This window comes from Leishmania infantum, chromosome 2, assembly GCF_000002875.2.
Source record: "Leishmania infantum JPCM5 genome chromosome 2".
NCBI classification, from domain to species: domain Eukaryota; phylum Euglenozoa; class Kinetoplastea; order Trypanosomatida; family Trypanosomatidae; genus Leishmania; species Leishmania infantum.
Window position 1 is genome coordinate 107663 of NC_009387.2, and position 21700 is coordinate 129362.

A 21700-nucleotide genomic window follows, 5' to 3' on the forward strand; every position below is an offset into this window, starting at 1 on the left:
AGAGCGGCTGAACTCTCTGTCTTTTGACTACGCATACATGCATGTATGTGTATACGTATGGGCGCCGGAAAGGCAGATGCCGTCGCCAGCGCCTCTGCTCGCGGCCACGGAGATGCGGAGAAGAGTGGCGGCTTTGCAGGGAAGGAAAGAAGGGGAGGAGGAGGGGGGGGAACGATGCGAGGCACTGCCGCAACGGGCGCAGCTGTGGCTTCGGCTTGGTGATAAGAAGTGTGTATAAGTTAATGTATCGAATTCAAGAACCTGTAGAGACAGAGGCAGGAGTGCGTGGAGGGGCGCTTCTGGTGAGCGGGGCTGGGAAGACGAGGCGGGCGAGCGATGGTGAAAGAAAATGCGGAGCCGATGGAGAAGACGAGGCAGCGACATCAGAGGCGGCCGTGGCAGAGACGCCCACATGACCCATGTGTTCAAGTGCCTCTACGAGGCGCTTGTTTGCTTGTCTTTCTGGGAGGGGGTTCATGTGGCCCAGTTATCCTGCCACCACCAGCACCCATCGCCCCTCCTGATGCGCACATCGGCGGGGCAGGGAGTGATGAGCAGCAACATCAGGGACCGCAGAGCGGAAAGGCGCTGAAAGCGCTGCGGCACGTCACTCAACAGCACGAAAACAAGTAAAAAATAGAAAACTTAATACGTGGCCGAAACAGCAACAATATGCACACCCATCAATATACACAGATATACACATGCATACACATAGGCATATATTTAGATGTACGCACAGGATGATGATGAGGGCAAGATCGCAACAGTGGCCAGCAGACAGTTCCTTTCGATACCCACAAACGTGGTCGTGCTCCGCACGCGAGCCGCGCAATGAAGAGGCGCATGCACAGCCCACAGCGCACCTACCTCTGGTGCGCGACGGCCATGTTCGGGAAACCGGGTCCCACCAACACCGCCTGGCGCCGTCCAAGCCCACCGCAACACGTCACCGCATACAGCGCAGGCTCGCCCCCGCATCGCGCCCCACGCCACCGCAACGCAGCGAAGGCAGACAAGCAGCCGGCGCATCCGTGCGCTCCTTCTTTCTACCGCCGGCACGAGTCGTAGCGAGCCGGTGCAAGCGCCATCATGGCCGCAAGCCTCGCCGGCGCAGCGCCGGCCCCCAGACACCTGCCCCCCCCCCACACACACCAAGAGTCCGCCACCACCACCCCGAGAGCCTGCCACCACACACGCACGGCCCGGTGGCCCGCGTCATGACGGGAGCTCCAGGGCGACACGCACAAGAACACGAAAAGGCGAGAGAGCGCCACCGTAAAGGGCGGAGATGAGGGGGGTGGGGGCGATGGGCACGTGCGAGCGCGCCACTCCCCCTCCTCATCGTCATCCCTCTAATCGGGCTTGTCCACGCCGCACCAGCGCCCATCCAGCTTGTATTTGATGGGGTCTACACCGGCGTACTCGTACCACTGCGCGACAGTCCGCTGCTTGCCCATCCCGTAGCGGCTCGAGTCGATGATGACGTACGGGTTGGTGGTGTTCGCCGGCACGAGCACGTCCTCCTTGCTGAAGGGGTGAGTCTGGAGAAAGAACTGAATTCGTTGGCGCACGCGTGTCTGCATAGTGTACCACTGAGACGACTCCGACCACACCTTCGGCGCTGAGGAGCGGGTGTAGATATGGAAGCATAGCCCGCGCGCTGGGGAGTAGATGTTGTAGCCGTGCGTCCACAGCCGCGTCGAGTACAGCACCTCCTCTCCGTCGAAGATGTACGGAAGGTGCGGATCGAAGGGGACGTCGCGAAAGATGGTGCCGAACGACATCAAGAAGCCACCCGCCACCCAAGGCTGCGGCAGGCGGTGGTTCGTGGCCGGGTCGATTTCCGACGACTGAACACGCACGTACGGGTCGTTGTAGACGTTGTTCTTTGCGAACTCCGACGTGGACCCGATCACTATGCCGTTGAGCCGAAGGTAGCCGAAGCTATTCATAAAATGCGCCCTGCAGAGGTATGCCGTTGTCGTGCGGTACGGCTGGAAGTCAACCCCCTCGCCCTGGTAGCCTTCCGGGTAGTGCGACAGCACCGCTTTCGGGTCCTCCAAGCGCCTCAGCATCGTTGTGCCGAGGACGTCCCACATGGGGCGAAACCGGTTATGTGAGTCCAGCACCAGCGTCACGTCCTCGCCACGGTACAGCAGCATCGCCATGTAGCGGCCATACGCCGGCCCCTTCGCCTGACTGGAGTCGATCTCACGTAAGCGCACCTGCTCCGCCACGAGGCAGACGCGCGCATCAAAGTAATGGGCCTCGGGGCCTGTGGTGCTCGTCGTCAAGTCCACGCCCTTGCCGTACAACGTGCGCGCACGCGCCCGCAGCTCACGCGCGGCGCCGACGCCGCCATCGCCCGCAGCGCCCTGCACGCCGTTGGACGGGCACAGGTAAGGGGTGTACAGCTCTGGCACGAGACACGGCGAGTCGCCGGCACGGTTCTGCTGAGCGACCCCGACGTACAAGCGGTGCGGGTTGCGCGCTGTGCGGAACAGGTTCAGCAGCGTCGGCGCACACTCCATGTCACGGTAGCTCGCAACGCTCACAAAGACGGTGTGCGTGTTTTCTGCGGCTTTGGGATTCAGCGCGTGCGGTATTAGCTGGCGATCTTCTCGAGTGTACAGGTGCGCCACCTCCTTCGCTCGCTCCAGCCCCAGCCGCGGCAGTGCAAGAACGGAGAGGGGAGAGTCGCGCTGTATGAGCGGCAGCGCTGCAGCCTCGGCGGTCTGCGCCGTGTTGGAGGTGATCGGGACGCCGAAGCGAGTCTGCACGACCGCGGCGATGGCTGAATACCACGCGTCTGTGTCGGCAACCGAGTCGCCGCCGTAGGGGCGGAGAGCGCTGTAGCGTCGCAGCGGGTAGTAGTGGATGTGGTTGAAGATCGAGGCAACCTCATACAAGTCCGCCTTCATCGCCACGCGGTTTGCGACGTCCTGCGGCCGTAGCGGCGCTGAGCTTTCATGTCCAGGCCTATTCTGTGGTGTATGGCTGGCGGCATTCTTGCGAGGCACCACCGCGTTTGGGCCCTCCTCGTCGGCTCGCGCACCAGCGCGACGGAAGCGGGCACGCATGATCGGCAGCACCTCCGACTTCGTCCACGCGTGTCGGTACTGTAGCAACGCGAGGTCGTCGAAGGGCTGCTCGGTCAGTCGCTCCGTCTCAAAGGAAGAGACGCCGACGAAGCCGCGTAGCTGCGCACGCAGGCGAGCTGCCTCTGAGCGCCCCGCAAACGACTCCTTCAGCGCCGCGTTCCACTCCGCCGCAGCATCCCCGATGGTGGATGCGCCACGCGCAGCCGTCGTCGCATCAGCCCCCTCGGCGCGCGCTCGCTCTGCAGCCTTCTCCAGCGCCTCCTTTCGGCCCTTGGCGTTGAGCAAGAAATCGCTCAGCTCCATAAGCCCCATCACCGGGTCGTGCTCCTGCACCGCCCGAACATGAACGCTCACTTGAGCTAGCAGGAAAGATAGATGCTCCAGCTCCGGGAGAGTCTGAGCAAGACTTACAAGGTCCACACCGTGCCCCCCGTCCTTGCCGCGGGCCGCGCTCGCCTTGCGCAGTGCTGCCAAGAGCGTCGCGTTGCGCCGGACACGCCGACGTAGTTCCGCCGCGCGGCGCGTCTCGCGCAAGAACGCTTCGAGGCCCTCACTGGCTAGTAAACGACGAATCTTGAGATCCAGCGCAGAGGCGCAAGACGCGGCATCACCGCCGCCGCCACCGGCTGTGTTGCCGTCTCGCCTGGTGTTGGAGTCCAGGAGAGGGCCGATCGTGTGAGAAAGATGCTGCCGCGCATCAGGCACTACAATAACCAGCACCGCCACCAGTGCGGCGAAGTTGATCAAGAGAAGCACCAGCAACACGCCAACCGCGGCGCACGAGCACGCGAGCATCTGCGACATGTTCGCGGGGTCGTCGTCATCGCTTGCAAAGCCGAGCGCGCGCAGCGTGCGATGGACGCGGCTGGCACAGCACAACAGGCGCTTCAGCGGCCGAAGATGGCCGCGGCCATGCACTGCGGCTGCGGCTGCTGCTGATGATGCGGACGCCTTAGGCATCAAGTGCATCGGCGCATAGCCACGGCCCTCCGCGACCGCCCTCAGTTCCACGTTGGCCGGGGCTCGGTGGCTGCTGCTGTGCAAGGTTTGAGTGGCACCAGAAAGTCCGCCATCACCTTCGTTGCTGAAAACCATCGACGCCGACGCAAAACCAGCGGGACCACGCCCACGCTCGTTCCGGCCACACTCTGCGCCGGCTGCCGTGCACAGTGCTGGGCCACCGACGACTGCAGTGCCGGCTGTCGCGACGGCGTCGAGGCCGTCACCGAACGGCGACGGCGAAGGCATCCGCTTAAGGCGCGCAGTCACGTGATTGTCCATGAGAGCTTCGCGCGCGCGCAACGAGCGCTCTCAACTGCGGCGGCACGAGCGCCTCTGTGAAATAGCGTCACAGAAAGCGGGGGAGAGAGAAAGAGGGAAGGGCAGACGTGTGTATGTGTGTGTGTGTGTGTGTGTATGTGCCTTCGCCGTTGTTGTTCTAGCAGTGCTGGTGATGATGACGTTCATTGCCGTCGTGTTGGGCGCAGAAGAAGAGGGCATGCGAGAGACACCGAGTTCGGTCAGCATGCGCACGGCCACATGGATGGCAAACAGTCGGAGCAGAAACAGAGGAGGAGGCGCGGCGGAGGGAGGTGCTTGTGCGGTGCGCGCACATCCCCGGCACACACACTTGCGCCGCTCACGTTGGGGTCGGGCAGTGGGCAACGACCGAACAACGATGCACCGGAACGAGCAGGCAGCACCTCCGCTATCAACGCAGAACGACTCTAGAAGAGCTAACGGAGAGCACTGCCGCCAGGGCTCCGGCCAAGGCCACGGTGCTGTAGTCGCTTGCATGCTCTCGGCACAGGCTGATGATGAGGCGCGAACACTTTTGCCTTCATAGCCCACAAACGTGTTCGTGCTCCGCACGCGAGCCGCGCAATGAAGAGGCGCATGCACAGCCCACAGCGCACCTACCTCTGGTGCGCGACGGCCATGTCCAGGAAACCGGGTCCCACCAACACCGCCTGGCGCCGTCCAAGCCCACCGCAACACGTCACCGCATACAGCGCAGGCTCGCCCCCGCATCGCGCCCCACGCCACCGCAACGCAGCGAAGGCAGACAAGTAGCCGGCGCATCCGTGCGCTCCTTCTTTCTACCGCCGGCACGAGTCGTAGCGAGCCGGTGCAAGCGGCATCATGGCCGCAAGCCTCGCCGGCGCAGCGCCGGCCCCCAGACACCTGCCCCCCCCCACACACACACCAAGAGTCCGCCATCACCACCCCGAGAGCCTGCCACCACACACGCACGGCCCGGTGGCCCGCGTCATGACAAACAGAGGGATGGGGGAGGTGCGTCGGTGCATATACAAAATCGACTCCGTGGATGCGAAGTGCAAGAGCGGGTGCGGAGCACGGTGCTTGGCAGGAGAGGGCCCGCGCATCTCGGAGCAGCGTGGCTCAGAAAAAAAAAATCATCGGAAGCGCCGATGCACCTCCGCGTGTCACGCCGAATCGGGTACGCATAATGGACCAGCACAGGTACCCGACGCTGGCCAGCGAAAGCACATTACGGTCGAGTGTGAGGTGGCTGATACGCGCCCATGTGCTCGTTGCGCGTGCACAGTGATCAGGATTGTCGTTCGGACTGTCGTTGCAAGTGGAGACGGCACCACCGCGTGCGTCAGGGCGAGCGTAGCGCGTCACGGAGGGTTGTCAGTTGCATGCCAGCGAACAGCTCCCACTCCTTCATAGTTCTACGTAAGGGACAGAGCGGCGGCGAGCTCTCCGGCGGCGTAGATGAGTGGTTCCTCGCAGCCGTGGCGCCAAGCAGCGTACCCGCATCGCGGTGGGCCATCACCAAAGCCCAGAACTTGTCCTGCGTGAACGTGCGCGCATCGCTCAGCTCCGACGGCACGCCAGCGGCCGCCTCGTCGACTGTGCATGGTCCATCATCTCTCGCGGAAGATGACGTCGGCGCTGTCGCAGGCGGGGAGCTGGACAGCTCCTCCTCGCCGGTGCCTACGGCCACCGGCTCCGTCAGCCCAAAGATGTTCCACCCTCGCGTCCAGAGCGCTTGCGTCATGTACACATCCTCGAGGTCGCTGTCCATAAACTGCAGAGAGGGATCAAGTTCGACGGCCTCGGGCACACGTGCGTGCGCAGCCGTCGCTGCCTGCCCTTGGCGATGGAGGCGGCGCTCTGCGAGCTGCTCCGAGAGGCTGCGCGCTCCAGTACGCAGCTGGTGCTCCGTATCGAACTCGAAGAAGGCCTCCGCAGGGCCGAACAGGAGATCGGACGACGCAACAGCCTGGAGCACGTACGGCGTCGGCTCAACGGGGGTCGACGCCGCGTCCTTCAGTGACCGCGGCGAGTTCAGCTGCGGCTCTTCGGTGCCATCAGCGGTTTGCGCGGCAAGCAACGAAGCAGTCGCCACCCCGTGAACCTTGCCCACGTTCGCCGGGGACGTAAACCAGGCATCCTCTTCTCGTAGCGAGCGCGGATCGGTCGCGTGCCATTCTTGGTGGGCGCTGTCACCACTGCCCAACGTGCCTCCGCCGGCACCCGTGAGCCACGTCCCCTCCATCGGCTCCAGGTAGCGCATGTCCGCCAAGCACACGCTCGAGCGCGGCACCACCTCCGCCTCCACAAAGCCCCTCTTTGTGCTGCACTTCGCTGCCGCCGCCGGGGCGGCGGCGGCAGACGCCTTCGTGCCCGGGGTCGCCTTCAGCACTGTCGCTGCCATGGTGGCGTGTACGAGGCGGTTCAGCTGCTGCCGCACGGCTCTCCTGTGCCTCTTCAGCCAACAGTACTCGAAGGAGCGCTTCAGCAGTGCCTTGTCGGCAGCCGAGTAGTACGGTGCCTCGGACGTCGCCTCCCCACAGAGTCGCTCGGCAGCAGCGCCTGAGTCGCTGGAGGGCATCCACTTAATCATCGGCTCTGATTGCGGCATGTGGGCGACCGGCTGCTCCGGCATCGGCGGCCGCTTCTCGGCCAGGAACAGCAGCTCGTATACCTCAGAGGCTGTGAGGCTGCCAGACAGGACAGCCTGTGGCGTGCTGTTCGTCGTAGGGCTCTTGCCACCGCGCAGACTCACGACGCGTTGCTCACGCGGGGACGCTGCCGCGGCAGCGGCACCTTCAGAGCGCCTCACAGGGTCCACCTGGACAGTATTCAAGTCCGCCTGCATCAGAGTCGGCAGCCCGTTGCCGAGAACGCCACTCACGGCATCGCTGGTGAACAGCAGACGCAGTGCAGAGGGCGCGGTCGCTGGTGGCGGTGAATCCGGAGAAGCGGCGAGCTGGCGCCCATCTGCCAGAGTTTCTACCATTGTGGGCCACAGCCAGCTCGGCGTCACCAGCCACAGCACAAGCTCCGCTTCCTTCCGCGCCGCGATCAGCCACGACGACACTTCCGCCGGTAGCGCGGCCAAAAGGCGCCTGCCCATCTTGTCGGGAGGTGGCGCGGTGGTGACGACGTCCATGTCGTCGCCTGTCGCGTCCTCGCCGTTGCGCTGTCGCGACGCTGTCGCCAACGACAGCCGCAGGAACGGTTCCGTGTCCCACATCTTTGCGACGGAGGCCGCGAGCGCCGTCCATGCCACGCGTGGTGTCGGACGGCTACTCAGTACAGCACGATCCCGGGTTGGGGTGCGCAGGTACAGCAGGCGAAGTGTCAGGTCCCAGTTCGGGAGAGCCAGAGAGCCGGTGCGCAGGAAGAACACGTACGACTCGCCCCGATAGAGCTGCAGCGTGGCGTAGTGCCCCACGTACGGAAAGGCAAAGTGCCTCTCCAGTGCCGCCGCGGCGCCATCGCCATGCAGCAGATCCGCATGAGCCGCGGACGCGGCGTCGAGCTGTGTCAGGGGCACCACCACGCGGCGGCGGCGCAGGTTGTCCTTCCAGCGAAATCCGTAGCTGGCGTCGTCCCAGCCACTGGCAAAGTCGGGGGGCTCGCAGGTGATTCGGCTGTAGCGTCGCGTGTGCGGAAGGCCGGCTCGGTCTTCTGCGCGAAGGGGAAAGGTCACGTCGGAAGGCTTTGAGAAATCGAGCTCCGCCGCCGAGGAGACACCGCTCACGGTAACCACATCAATCGTCCCGACCGTCACCGCGACGCCGCGGTGGGCTTGGCGGAAAAGCGACTCCACCGTCATGGCGCAACGCACGGCTGTAAGCCGCAACTCATGGAAGCCGTCGTCCCTTCCCTCCAGCGGCGAGTTCGAGGCGGGCTTCTGGGCCTGCGACGAAGTCGGCACGGCCGACGCTCGACGACGGATTGTGCCCACCATTTCAGCCGTGATATCGGTGAGCGTGAAAGGAACGGCAACGAAGATGCTGCCCTCCTGCCCGTAGCCGCGACGTGCCGCGTGAGAGACGTCGTAGAACGTACGCGAGCGTTGGATGTACGTCGCGTAGCCGTCATCGTTCATCGCCTTCTCCGTTTCGGCAGCCATGCGGTGGAGGCTGCGGCTTCCCTGCATGTTATAATAAGATGAGATGACGCGCAGTGGCGTGAGCTCCACCTCGGCCTGCGTGGGGACCAGGTACCGCTCCACGTACGTCTCCTGCTCCGCCGTGATCGCCTCAGGCTCATCCAAAACCCAGTTGACGGAGAGGTGACCACCTGCCTGATCGCCGTCGCCGTACAGCCCATGCAGCAGCTCCACCCCGGGAAGCTGCAGACCAGCGACTCTGGTTCCCGCACCTCTCTGTGAGTTCTCGCCACTGTCCGTGAGGCCTGCTGCTGCAGCGATGCCCGCCAGAAGTGCGTCATGCGTGTGATTCACCCGCACGCCACGGTGCTCGGCGTAGATGCGCAGCAGCCGGACCAACTCCTCCAAGCTTTCCGTGTACGGAGCTGCCCCTCGATCGCCGCCCAACGGCGGAGCGTCGCCGTCAGCGCCGGCGCCAGGCACCAGCGACACAGTAGGGTTGCCTGGCGTTGAAGGGTGCTGCGTCGCCTTGCCGCCGACCTTCGCGCCTTCGCCTCTGTCGCGCATAGTCCTCCACACGACCACCCCGGAGAGCAGGACAAGGGCGCCGACAGAGAGGACTAGACAGAGAAGCGTGCGGTGGGCTGAGCGAGCGGTGCGAGACCGCCGACTCGGCAGCAGTCTCGGCCGCATTGCGCCGGTCCTGCGGATGGGGATTCTGGGGACAGGGTGCCCGATGGCTATGCTCACTGGCTGGACGGCTCTCCGCGTCGGCGCGTGCGAGTGCTCGACTGTGCGTCAGCCGGAGGAGCGCAGTGAGGGGGTTCTGAGCGCGCCCGCGCGCTCGCACGTACGCGCGCCAGCGAGATGAAAACAGAAAATAAAAGGAAGATCAAGTTTACACGGTGCTCCGTCCAAACCTGCGGAGTCCGCCACGCACACACAATGCACGCGAGAAAGAAAGGCGGATGGAGTGTGTGGGGAAGCGCAGGAGGGGAGGCTGATGCAAGCGGGTGTCCAGTCACGTGCGTGAAGTGTGCGTAACAGCAGCAGTGTGGGTGTGGGTGTGGGTGCTGGTGGCGTGCCATCACCGCCTCTGAGAAGGAAGGTTGCAAGAGAACAACAAGATTGAAAGACGCCACGGCGAAACGTAGCAGCGAAGCCGAGAGAGGAGCGAAGGCTGTGCGAGAGCGGAGACGCATGCGCGCGCATCGGCATGCAAAGTCCCGTCACCGCGGCCATCGCGTGTTGGACGCAGTGGTGCAGAGGCGCACAACAGGAGAGGGAAGAGAAGAGGGCAAAGACGATGATGGTAAGCCGTGCATTCAATCGCCCGCTCACGCACGGCCCACGTCCGCGAGCATCGGCCATCGCCGCCACTACCGCGTCGGCTCCTTCGTGTATATATTTCGTTGTCTTTGGATCAGCGCAACCGTGCGCGCGTCAGTTCGCGAGACTGTGGAAGAGGAGGGGAGGAGGTCAGGATGGAGTGCGACACACACGCACACACACCGTCGGCTACTGCCTTGCACGCACGTCATCGAAACCTTTACGCGCACAGGTGCGCCGCAGCAACAAACGCGCTTATTCATGACGGCGTTTACACCCGCAACCGCGATTTTCCCTCCCCGTCCTGATCTGCATGTCGTCTCGACCTTTTCCGGCGCATGCCTGCGGGTGCGCAGCAGGGGGGGTGGGCGGGCGCATCCGCAGGCGCAAGGCGAGCAGCAGCCATACACACACACACACCAGCAACAAAAAAAAACGGAAAAAGAAGAGGCAGCGAGCAAGGGTGTCGCCCATGAGGAGCAGCGACACGCGGGTGTGTGTCTGGTCTGGCCTGCTTCGCCCTCCTTTGCGTGAAAGGCGAGCACCAGCGAAACAACGGTGCCACGTCCCGCCACGCCAACGAGATCTGGTTGCGTGTGCGTGTGTGTATGTGTGTGTGTGTGCTTCCCCACCAACGGACAGCCTTCCTCTTCCAGGAAAGCGCAGCAGGCACACACGCAGAAAAAAAACGCGCGGCGCGGCGGAGACGCGCTCAGCGGCATCCATGTCGCACAAACCACACCGGCCATCAAGATAGAGCAAAGAACGAGAAAAGCGCGCGCGAGAGAGAAAAAGGAGGATGTCAAATCACTTCAACGAGATCGGAGCGCACACGCACACACACACTCGCGCACGTCAGCAGCAAGCGCCACCGCGACCGCCCTGCGCATTGGAGCTGGCACCGTCCGCCTCGCCAGCGCCCCCGGTGCCGTTCGAGGCCACCTGCATCGCGGATGGAGTGATCAAGAATGGTGACCGGACTACGCCACCAAATTGGCCAGCGCTGATGCCGGGCGCTGCTGCGCCACTGCCACTCGCACCCGCTGCGCCAACGCCGCCAGCAGACGACGGCGTCGCCCCATTAACACCGGCACCGCCACCCGTGGAAGCCGGTGCCGGCAGCGCGGCAGCGACCTGCCGAAACATGTGCTTGATGTTTGTGCCGTGCTTGGCGCTCACCTCCATGAAGAGCACGTTGCACTCGGACGCCTTCTTCATTGCCTCCTCGGCGCTCACCTCACGCCGCTCCGAGGCTTGATCGACCTTGTTGCCGACGAGCATGATGACGACATCATCGCCGCTCTCTGAGCGCACCTCGTCAATCCACTTGAAGGCGCTGAAGAACGTGGGACGGGAAGTGATGTCGTAAACCACCACGGTCGCGGCACTGTTGCGGATGTAGCTGGGGATCAGCGAGTGGAAGCGCTCCTGCCCCGCCGTGTCCCACAAGTGCAGCCGGACGTCGCGATCATCTTCCAGGTGAACTGTTTTGGAGAAGAAGTCGATGCCGATCGTTGGCTGATACTGTTGGTCAAAAGTGTCGTACATGAAGCGGGTGATAATGCTCGTCTTGCCAACGGATTGGTCGCCAAGAAGGACCAGCTTGTGCTTCTGCATGGATGACGAGGAAGCCGACACGCCAGTGGCCTTGTTCGGTGCGCCGGTGCCGGCTGAGTTCATGCTGCTCGCTGTATTTTGCTGCTATCGGGTAGATGATGTCGTGGGTGCGTTGGCGTGCGCGCGCCGTTGGGCGACGAGCCGGGTAATAGGCGCTGCGCGTGCGCGCGTCGTCTCCTTCGGCCGCGTTTCGTTTTCTGTGGTTCTCCCTGCCAACGGTGAAGGGCGCACTCCGTCGCACACGAACACACACACACACACGCTTCGATGCGGATGCTGGCGCCCGCTGCAGCGACGGATTCACCGCAGAGACGACGACGCGCAACACGAGGCGGACAGCAACGAGAGAAAGCGCGAAGGAAGACGGTGAACGGTTGTTCGGTGTTTACATGCGTCGATGTGGCGCCGTGCGCGGACCAACTTCGTTTCTCGACGGTGCCGTGCCAGCGATAAGCCGGGTCCTACTTCCTTTTCTTTACTGAGGGAAGTACGCGAGAGAAAGAGAAAGGGGGAGAGAGAGAGACACTCCCGTGTGCGTATGTGCGCGCTCGGTGGCGTGCGTGATGGCAGATGTTGCGCAAGCTTGCAGGCAGCGAAGTCGATTTGAAAACGAAAAGAGGTTGAGAGCATCGCAGAGGGCGGTGGACGGGAGTAGAGAGGTGCGACGAGACGTCGCAGTCCTATGTAGCTGTGATGCTGCCATCAAGCCCACGTCTCATACGCGATGAGGCGCACCCAGTGCCTCCGATGGCGTACTCGGGCTTGTTCACACTGCGCACGCGCACAACGCCGTCACGCGTGCCTATTCCTTCTCCTCCCAAGCGCACACGCCCGCATGCACGCACGCGCACGCACGCCTAGAAGCACTACTTTGTTTCGTCATATTCTTTTTTTTTGGGGGGGGGGGGGGTTAGGGGGGCTTTACGTTGATTTTGGTGCCAAACCACATCAGCGCTCAGAAACCCGCCCGACGACACCATCGTCGGGTAATGCGTGCGCGCCATGCATGCAGGCATCGAGAGCGGTGGGAGGGAGAGCCCGCTACGACGGCGGCAGAGAGAGGCAGCACCGAGAACCTTAAATGCCTGCGCAGCAGGAGACTCGCGCCGCGCATCACCACGTCCCCATGTGCGTGTGCGTGTGTGTGTGTACTTTTTGATTTTTCGCTTCTTGTCCGTTAGCTCTTTCTTAGTCCAGCACCACCACCATCACCCTTCCCTGTCGATCTGTGCAAGCTCACTGCCTCTCGGCTTCTCTTGCATTGCCAAAAAAAAAAAACACAGACCACACACATCACGGCCATCACCGCCACCACCCTCCCTCTTCCCCACAGCAGCTCAAGCTATTCGGTGCGTCCTTCAGATGGCACAATCTGCGCGTGTGCGAAGAAGATGATGAGGGAGGAGGTGCCGACGGTCGGGAGGGCTCGGTGTGCACGCACGACAAAAAAAAGAAAGGCAAGCACGCATGTGCACACGTAGCACAAGGCATGCCGCGCCATAGAGAGAGAGTTACAGACAGAGACAGAGGGAGNCCGCCTNCAGCCCTCCGCTTNCTGAAGCCCTCCCCCCGCCCGCTCCTCCCTCTTGTGTGGCCTACAGTGACTGCCGCTTGCCCATGTCCTCCCGCTGCCACCGCTCCACGTTTTGGCGAAAGTCAACAACGAATTCGTCGAACTCGTGCCGCCGCGCGTCCTTCTTCATCATCACGCTCTCGTACAAGTGCGTCTTGCACGCGAACACTTCGAGTACGAGCCCGAGGGAAAAGCCTACGAGAAAGATGCCAAACATGCGGGCCGGGAACGGCAGTTGGGTGCGGTACGAGCGGAAGAATCGGCTCGACACTGTGCCGTCGCGCAAGAACGGGTCCCGCGTCTTCGGCGCGTTTCGGTACACTCGCTCTATGGCACTGCGAGATGACAAGCCCGAGGCAGCAGCAGCAGCAGCACAACCAGCCGAGGTTGCACCGTCGGTGCCGGCGCTGCTCGCAGCCGCCGAAGACAACCTTGAAGAGAGCCGGAGCGCGTGCTTCAGCGCTCTGCGGCCATCGCGCATTCCACTCATGGATGCTGCGAGACACAGCCGCATCTCAGCACCTTAGCCACTAGCCACGCCACCTATATAAAGGCGCTCCCGCTGCGCCTCGAATGCACAGCTCGGCTGAGGCCGATGAGCGAGACAAGGAGAAGTGCGGAACTGAAGCCCAATCTCGCTAGCACTTGCTGTAAAGCGTGTGTGGCGTGCTCGCAAGAGACGCCGCTACCTTGAAGTCGCCTTGCTTGCACAGATACGTGGAGAGACTGGATGTGTGTCAGCGGTTGCACAGCTGGCTGGGCGTGAGTAAGAGCCTCCTCACGGACCCAAAGGCAGGCGCAGAGAGGCAGTGCAGCTTCGCGCAGCGGCCAGACGCGAAGGATCTCTGCGCCGCTACAACCGAGCGTGCGCAGATGTATGCTTGGTGGTGGGTGGTGGTGATGTCAGCGACCACCACAGCATCAACGCCGAAGCACCGACGGCAACCGAGAGGAGAACAACCGTGGTGTAGCAACGGGAAGAAGCGATGGGCCGAACGGAAGCGGGCGTCGCGTGTGGTGAGGCAAGTAGAAGGATACCAAGAGACAGGGACAGAGGAGGAGGCGCAGGAGGGGTGAGAATAGGGCGGACGACAAGCAGAAAGCGGTGATCTCTTTTCGTCACGGCGGTGGAAGCGGTTCTTCTCCTGGCGTCCTCGACGCCAGCCATCAAGACCGTGCGTGTGTGTGTGTGTGTGTGTATGTGTGTGTGTAACAGTCTTGCTCGCAGACAGTGGTGTGCCCCAACGCGCACGTAGGGCAGCGTCACACGTGGCAGCGGCGGAGCCGCGGCCACCCACGAAGAGCACGCAGCTTAGACACCGTGGTTGAGCTCAAGAGAAACGTGGCGCGAAAGAGGCGCGTTCAGCGACGAGCGTACCTCATGAGAGGAAGGGGCAAAAGAAAAGAAGGCGTCCGCGACGTGCACATGAAGCTGGGCCCATCCGAGCCACCACCACCACCGCCGCCGCCGCCCCCCTCCTCCTCCTCCTCCCTCTCACGCCCGCCCTCACTGTCGCCGCCTCAGGACGGGCGCGACCATGCATGAACGTGTTCGGCACACGTGTGTCCACACCGCGCTCACGCGAGTGCTGCCAACCGACTCGCGTTTATTTTTGATCGGTTTTACAGCGCAACACAAGACGCCGTACAGGCAGATAGGGGGAAGGGGGCGATGTCACGCGCCCCGGAGAAGAGCGGGACGTGCAGCACGTGAGTACGTACAGCAGCTCGTCGAGAGGGGTAAGGGATGAAGGGCAGGGGGGAGGCGAGCAAGAGGTCACAGCTGGCACGAAAAAAAAAAGGAGCGTCCGACACCCTTCACACGCGCCATCACCACCACCCCTCCTTCCCTCCTCCATCCCTCAGGTTGTAGTCGAGGCGCAGGCTGCACCGCGGCTACGAAGGCTGCCTCACCGTTCGCATCCTCCTCTTCTCCGCTGGCAAGGCCTGCCCTGACCCTCTCTGTGGGCACTCCTCGCCCCATCCCGCTCCGTGTTGCCAGTCCACCCCTCGTAGAGAGAGGTTTGGGTTGGGTTGTAGTAAGCTGAGAGGTAGTCGCCCCCACNCCACCCACCCACACATCCCACGCCCCCTCGCTCAGCTCGCCCATGCGTTGCGGTCGCTGTGGGATGGGCGCGCGCCTGGGGTGCTTGCGAAGCCACACATCGCTCCGCCCTCTGGGTGGGGGCGCCAAGCCGTGGGAACGCTCACACACGCCGCCACGCAGAACCGCCAGGGGACTGCTTGCTGTACCGGCCTTTGTTTTCCTTCGTGGGATGTCCTCGCGCGTTCCTTTAATGGCGCTTGCCTTTCCTCCCTCTACCTTGCCTTCCAGTGTTGCCACTGCTGTGGCTGCTGGCCTGAGCGGAGGCGAGCTGCGTCTGATGCCGGTGCGACGCCGAGCCACCAGCGCCTGCCTGCCCCGTCGCAGTAGCGGCAGCAGCAGCAGCGCCGGGACTGCGGTCCTTGTGCCCTGAAGCAGCTGAGACGGAAGACGCGGCGGCCGCGTTTGCTGCTTGCTGCTCTCCAGCGCTCGCAGTCGCGGTGGACGGCACAGGGCTGCCTACCGATGCCCTGGTGCACTCCGTGACGAACTCGTTCACGAGGCTCTCCACCATCTTGATCTGGCCTTGATGCTCCACCCGCGTCGTCATTGTCACTCGGCCATCGGTGGCCTTGAGCACGAACGTCTTGCGGCTCTGGTAGGGGCGCAACCGCAGCATCAGCCGTGTTCGCTTCACCCCGCCTGGCTGCTGATGCATGCTGCGAGTAGCCTGCACAAAATCCTTGAGTTCCAGGCGCATGGTGGACGTCCGGCTGCGGTGGCTGTGGTGGTGGTGGTGATCACAGCGACGTCTGAAGGGGGAGAGAGAGGCACGTTAAGATGGTGGCAGCAGGATAGCAAAGTCCCACGAGAACCAGATCAACTGTGTTGGTGAGTTCGTGAGCGTGCGCTTGGGCGTGTGGGTGGGTGGATGTCTGGCAAGAGTGATGCACAGAGTGTACCGGCAGCGACGAACAGAAAGTTGTCGCAGCCGTGCACCTGTGTGTGTCGGTGCGAGCGAGTTTGAGGGCGGGAGAAAGCACGATGGAAGACCACGTCCAACAAGAGAACCACTTCAGCTGAAGGATCGGTGAGCAACCACGTTGTGACTGCGAGAACCCCGCCGCGCAGAAGACGCGCACATGCACATGCGTGCGTGGGTGTTGGAGCGTGTAGCGGTGAGCGGGCGCATAGATGCAGGCGCAGAAAGGGAGATGGAGGAGAGGAGCGGGTGGCAGGGGCAGAGCACGTTGAGGTGTTGAGTAGGCGCGCGCTGCTGGCCAGCGAGCATCTGGGTATGTCTGAAAGCAAAATAGAGGCGCCTTTGCGGGGAGAGGGAGGGCGCGCGCGGATCCGGCACCGGCATGGACGGTGTGTGCGATGATGCGCCCTGGCCCACACGCACGGCGGCACCGCTGAAGATGCTGAGCTGTGCAGCATACGCTGGTTAGCGAGTCAAACTCACACAGAGAAGAGATGGAGAGACGGAGAGGGAGGGGGGCGCGCTGTCACCACGGCAACTGTACTGAACGTCTACATGCGCACAGGCGCATCACCCTTCGATGCATCGCCTGGATCGTCTTCCGCCGCGAAAATGCACGGCCCCCCTGCACGCCCCCTCCTCATCCATCCACGCCCTTGTGCTATGCCGAATGGACACGGCTCACAATGGGGTACACACCAGCGTGTACGGCCTGCGACACCGCCTGCTCCACCACATCACTGCCAAACAAGCCGGCATACAGCCCGTCTGCGCTGAACCTCTGCAACGACGATGAGGGCATTGCACCTGCGGAAGGCACCCGTGCAGGCGGCAGTGGCTTCTTCGCCGTCAACACACTCGCGGGGACATACTTGAGAGACTCTCGCACATATTTGTGACGCAGCACACGACGCAGCGTCGGCCGCGCCGCCGCGTCCACCGTCAGCAGCGAGCTCACGAGTTCCTTGAACTGTCGCGAGTAGCGTGACGCAGCCTCGTTTTGGAGATCGTGGAGGGGTGTGCAGCGGCCGCGGCACACAAGCGAACGGAGCTCCGCCGCTGAGGCGGCCGTGAAGGGCAGCTGTCGCGCGATGAGTTGGTAGAAAACAACGCCGAGGGACCAAACATCGGCGGCCGCACCGTAGGCCCGCTCCTCGAACAGCTCCGGTGCCATGTAGTACGGCGACCCGCACGCCTCCTTCGCCGTATCGCCGACGCGGTCGAGCTGCGTGGAGATGCCAAAGTCGCCGAGGCGGACCGTGATGCCGTCCTCCAGTAAAAAGATATTGTGCGGCTTCACGTCTCGGTGCAAGATGCCATACTCGGTGTGAAGCGACTGCAGCGCCACCGCGACCTGAATAAAGAGTGACGCAACGCACGGCTCGGTAAGTATGTCAGGCCCGGCCGCCGTGGATGCGGTGGTGATGGCCAAGGGGATGGATGGTGGTGAGGATGGCGCCCCGTTCGTGGTGGCGCTGTCTGAGCGGCGACCGTCCATCACCGCCGCAAGGTCACCACCAGCGCAGTACTCCATCATGATGAACGACATCGGGTAGGTGGGCGGTCGCGTGTCAAATAGGGCATCGACGTACTGCACCAGGTTCGGGTGCCCCAGCACGGTGCGAAGCACCTTCAGCTCGTTCTGCACAGCCAGCACCTCCTCTGCTGGGTTCAGCATGGTCTGCATGTTGATATCCTTCACCACGACCGCGTGCGTTGGTTCGACCCCGCCGGAGGCCGCGTCCTTCATGGAGTACAGGGTGGCGCAGCCGTAGCTGCCTTTGCCGAGGATGCGAACGCGATGCAGCGCACCCCAGGAGCGCCCGCTGTCCCCTGTGAAGTGCAGGACAGCAGCGGAGGGCTGGTCAGCGTAAAGCGCCGCCGACGGTGCTGCCTGCACGTCGCCAGCGCCCCCCGGGTGGCCCAACGCTGCAGTCGATGACGGCTTTTGCTGTTGCCGGAGAGAGCCATCCCACACCGGCGAACCCTCCGATGACCAGCCGCCACTCAAGCGGGGCGCCACATCAGCCCCTGGGCACACAGCAAGAAAAGCCGGCGCTCCGTTCTCTGAGTCGACACCCGTGCTTTCTGACGCCGCCGTTGCATGCGAGGCGCCCGCCCGGACCATTCCAACATCCTCCCGCAGGAAGATGGGCACGTCCTCGTCGGCGCCGGTGGAGGGCGGCGCAGCGCTGCCCGCTTGCGCGCCGGAGACGTCGTCGCCGAACGTCATCCAATCGAAGCGCTCCTCCATGTTGAGGTGCGTCAGCGGAAGAAAAGAGACACACGCACGCACGCACGCAGACACACACTGCTGCTGCTGCTGCTGCTGCTGCTGCTGCTGCTGCTGCTGCTAGCCGGGGGCACGCGGAGAGCCGCGAATAATGGTGGAGAGGCAATTCGCTCGAGATGGCGGCAATGCTGATGGCGAGCGCACGTCTGCTGCTCTACTCCCTTGGCTTGCTTTTTTTTTCCTTTCCGTCTGGGTTCTGTGTCGTCTCCCTCGAAAGAGGGGTCAGCCAAGCGACGGTGCGCGCTGGCTACGGTCCACGTTTCGAAGCGTTCCAATGCTCTTCAGCAGCCTGCTGGGTGCTGTAAGGGCTGCGTAAAGAGGAGGCTGCCACAGCGATCTTCCTGTGTGCGTGTGTTTGTATGGGCGTGTCAGGTGCGGTGAGAAAGGGAAAGGGGGGGGGTCACGGGCAAGAAGCGATGAGACGAGTTCGGCATTTATGGAGAGCGCGACAGAATGAAGTCCGTCCTGCTTGATGTCCTCATGTGCAGCTCACGCCATCGGATCGGCCCCCCTCCCCCGAAACTCCTGTGAGTGCGGCAGTGGCGTCCGTTTTGGTGGCACGAGCACAAGATGTTGCGGTGGTGAACAGTGCGCGCCTGGACGCCGTGCACCCTCCCTACTTCAGCACACGCCGAAGCTCGGCGAACGCCCCCGCAGCGCGAGAGAGAGAGGAGGGCAACGGAGGGAGGAGACCAGGAAAGGGCACGAGGGCCGCAACGCATGTGTCGCCAAACGAACACAAATTGCACACGACGCATAATAGCAATCACAACGGAACAACAGACGGCATGGATGGTCAGCAGCGCAGCATTTTATGGTGCCATGCGTCCGCCATGTCCACGGTCCTGCCACTCACAGAATAAGCCAGCAGCACATACACGCGCGTGCACACCACCTCACCTCAGCTGACGGCCGTTGAGGTGCAGCGACATCCTGGCCGACCAGGACATGCCGTCCAGCCGTCGAGCCGGGTCGATATGTCGCATAGACTCGTTCTTCCGCGTCCATTCCTTCGGGCACCTGCGGCGCCACACGCACTTGGATGGACTCCATGTCTTGATCCAACGCGGGACCCGTTCAAGGTGCTGCCCGAGGGAGGAAGCGATGGTGTCTGTCGTGCAGCTATTAGAGGAGGGCAGACTAGGTGCATGCCGGATGAGCCTCAGGCCAGGGCCCGCTGAGACCCTGCACATCCTGTCTGTGTGTCACGCTTCTCTCCGAGCAGCTTCAAACCGTCGGATTCCATAATATGATGTGGAGGCTCTCCACAGCGGAGTCTGGAAGACTCGATGGTATAATTTGGGGGTGTTGCCCTCATGCTTCCGGCACCTGCGTCGCACCCGCCCACCCGGTCGGATGTAGCAGATGCCGCATGTTTTGCACGCGTGCAGTGTGGGATTGATCCGTACGCATCTCCCCCGCCTCTCTCCGCCCATCACTCTCTTGCCCTGCTCATCTCTGGATGCCTTGCTTGAATGTGATACACCATGCCAGCTGTGCATGGCAGCGCGTGCGCACAGTGCTTGCGTTTTGCATCCTGGGGCCTGTTCCACGACGTTGTTGTCGGGGGACCCGCTGTCTGCATCCTCCACTTCCGTCCGTGCCGCCAGAGGGGGGAGGGCATGCCTGGATGGACTGCCCGCATGTGCCGCGACAGGTGGGGCGTTGCTGCGAGTCTGTGGCAATAGGGGGGAGGGGGGGGCACACCGCTACCATCACCTCAGCCCGTACGCCTCTCACCGGGGCGGGTGTGCCCAGCAGAGGGGGCCCGTGCATCGGCAGGTGCCAGCGCACAAAGAGCCCACAGCCTGCCGTACCGACGGGGGCACAGAGGGTGTGGGGGTGCGGCCACAGACACCCCATCAAGGGGGGGGGGGGCGCCCGTGCAGCGCGAGTGAGATGCGCGCAGTCAGATCATTGCCCCAGTCGAGGCGCGCTGTCAGCTTCAAGCGATCCGCGAATCCCGCGTAGCATACCGGGCACAGCGCCGGGCCGGCCGCCCTCATGGCACAAGCAGCAGGCGGGGGTGGGTGGGTGCCACAATGCCGGCGGCGTAATAGGCAGCACACCATCTGCGCCCCATGCTGTCACCGCCAGCCACCCGCCGCTGCAGCGATCCAAAATGCACGGACAGGTGTCTGTGCGGGACTGCGTGAAGATGGTCTCCTGCGGCCTCGCGAGCTCAGCATCCGTGTTCCTCGGGTGTGGGACGACTGTCGCCAAGCACCTCTTGCCGTGGCGTGTCGCATCGTGCACCGCGGTTTTTTTTTAGGGGGAGCGGATATGCGGCTATCGACCTCGCGTCTAAGGACAGTACCCAAGTCCGCGATCCGTGCAGTTGGCGCCGGCCCCTCCTTCACTGCCGATGTCGCGAGCTTGTCAGCTTCGCCCTGCTGCACCAGCTCGCAATAGCCAACGACAAGCCGAGGTGAGCGACGCGCGACGACGACGACGACGGCGGCGGGCTGATGGCGCCAGCGTATGTGCCCAGATACGTCGCGGCACGCCATCCCCATCACCGCCGTAGGGCCCGTGAGAGTGCCACGAGGAGGGAGAGCAAGTCCGTAACGGCGGCAATGCTTTACTTCCCCCTGCCTTAGTTAATCGATCTGTCTTCGCAGCAGGTCAGGTTTTGGTTCCGGTGCTTCACATCCAGCGCGGCAGCGGCAGGCAAGGGGGGAGGGGGTCGCGCGGGCTCTTGTCGCCGCATCGTTGGCTTAATTTGCATTTTGCAAGCATCGCGGCCGCTCCTGACGCGCTGTCTGTCGGTGCTGTACCGTCTGTCCACAGCGGGTGAGAGGGCTCCGCAGCGCCGGCGAGTCGCTGCCTGCATGCGGCCGGCTTTCTCTTCGTCTGGAAGGTGCGCGCAGCAGCCCCGCGCGGAAGGCCAACAGATGAAAAACTGAAAATGCGAGCGACATAGCGCGTCGTATAACAGAGGCACATATACCCGAAGACCCACGCGCGGACAGCGAGACACTCACATCATCACGAGCGCCGAGAGGAGATCAAGGCCACACACCACCACCTACACGGCGTGACAGGCGAAGAGCAGCAGACATATTCACGTAAACACAGACAGAAACGCACAAGAAAGCGGCAGACTCGCAGTGGGGCCTAGAGTGGCATGCACACGTGCGCATCGCTTCTTTCGAGGGGGCGTGAGAGAGAGAAAGGGAGGATAGCACGCTGCTACACACCAGATGCATACTTCCACATATAATAGACACGCATAGATGTACATACAGGTGCATATACATATACATACACATATACATACACATGCATATACATATACATACACATGCATATGCATATACATACACATATACATATACATACACATGCATATACATATACATACACATGCATATACATATACAT

At 62.9% G+C, this 21700-nt stretch overlaps 6 protein-coding genes across 6 annotated transcripts; all 6 read right to left on the bottom strand.

Annotated features, from left to right (window-relative positions):
- Positions 1-1355: 1355 nt before the first annotated feature.
- LINJ_02_0210 (conserved hypothetical protein) lies at positions 1356-4064 on the bottom strand (the record flags this gene model as incomplete). Its single annotated transcript, XM_001462729.1, has 1 exon — positions 1356-4064. One exon carries the CDS (start codon positions 4062-4064, stop codon positions 1356-1358), a length of 2709 nt encoding a protein of 902 aa, XP_001462766.1.
- A 1666-nt stretch (positions 4065-5730) lies between these two features.
- On the bottom strand, positions 5731-9171 carry LINJ_02_0220 (conserved hypothetical protein; the record flags this gene model as incomplete). Its single annotated transcript, XM_001462677.1, has 1 exon — positions 5731-9171. The coding sequence occupies one exon, from the start codon at positions 9169-9171 to the stop codon at positions 5731-5733; it is 3441 nt and encodes a 1146-aa protein (XP_001462714.1).
- Positions 9172-10662: 1491 nt separating this feature from the next.
- Positions 10663-11487, bottom strand: LINJ_02_0230 (small GTP binding protein rab6-like protein; the record flags this gene model as incomplete). The annotated part of the gene is made up of 1 exon (XM_001462678.1): positions 10663-11487. One exon carries the CDS (start codon positions 11485-11487, stop codon positions 10663-10665), a length of 825 nt encoding a protein of 274 aa, XP_001462715.1.
- Positions 11488-13019: 1532 nt separating this feature from the next.
- On the bottom strand, positions 13020-13214 carry LINJ_02_0240 (conserved hypothetical protein; the record flags this gene model as incomplete). The annotated part of the gene is made up of 1 exon (XM_001462679.1): positions 13020-13214. One exon carries the CDS (start codon positions 13212-13214, stop codon positions 13020-13022), a length of 195 nt encoding a protein of 64 aa, XP_001462716.1.
- Positions 13215-15291: 2077 nt separating this feature from the next.
- On the bottom strand, positions 15292-15801 carry LINJ_02_0250 (conserved hypothetical protein; the record flags this gene model as incomplete). The annotated part of the gene is made up of 1 exon (XM_001462680.1): positions 15292-15801. One exon carries the CDS (start codon positions 15799-15801, stop codon positions 15292-15294), a length of 510 nt encoding a protein of 169 aa, XP_001462717.1.
- An 883-nt stretch (positions 15802-16684) lies between these two features.
- LINJ_02_0260 (putative protein kinase) lies at positions 16685-18277 on the bottom strand (the record flags this gene model as incomplete). Its single annotated transcript, XM_001462681.1, has 1 exon — positions 16685-18277. One exon carries the CDS (start codon positions 18275-18277, stop codon positions 16685-16687), a length of 1593 nt encoding a protein of 530 aa, XP_001462718.1.
- Positions 18278-21700: the final 3423 nt, after the last annotated feature.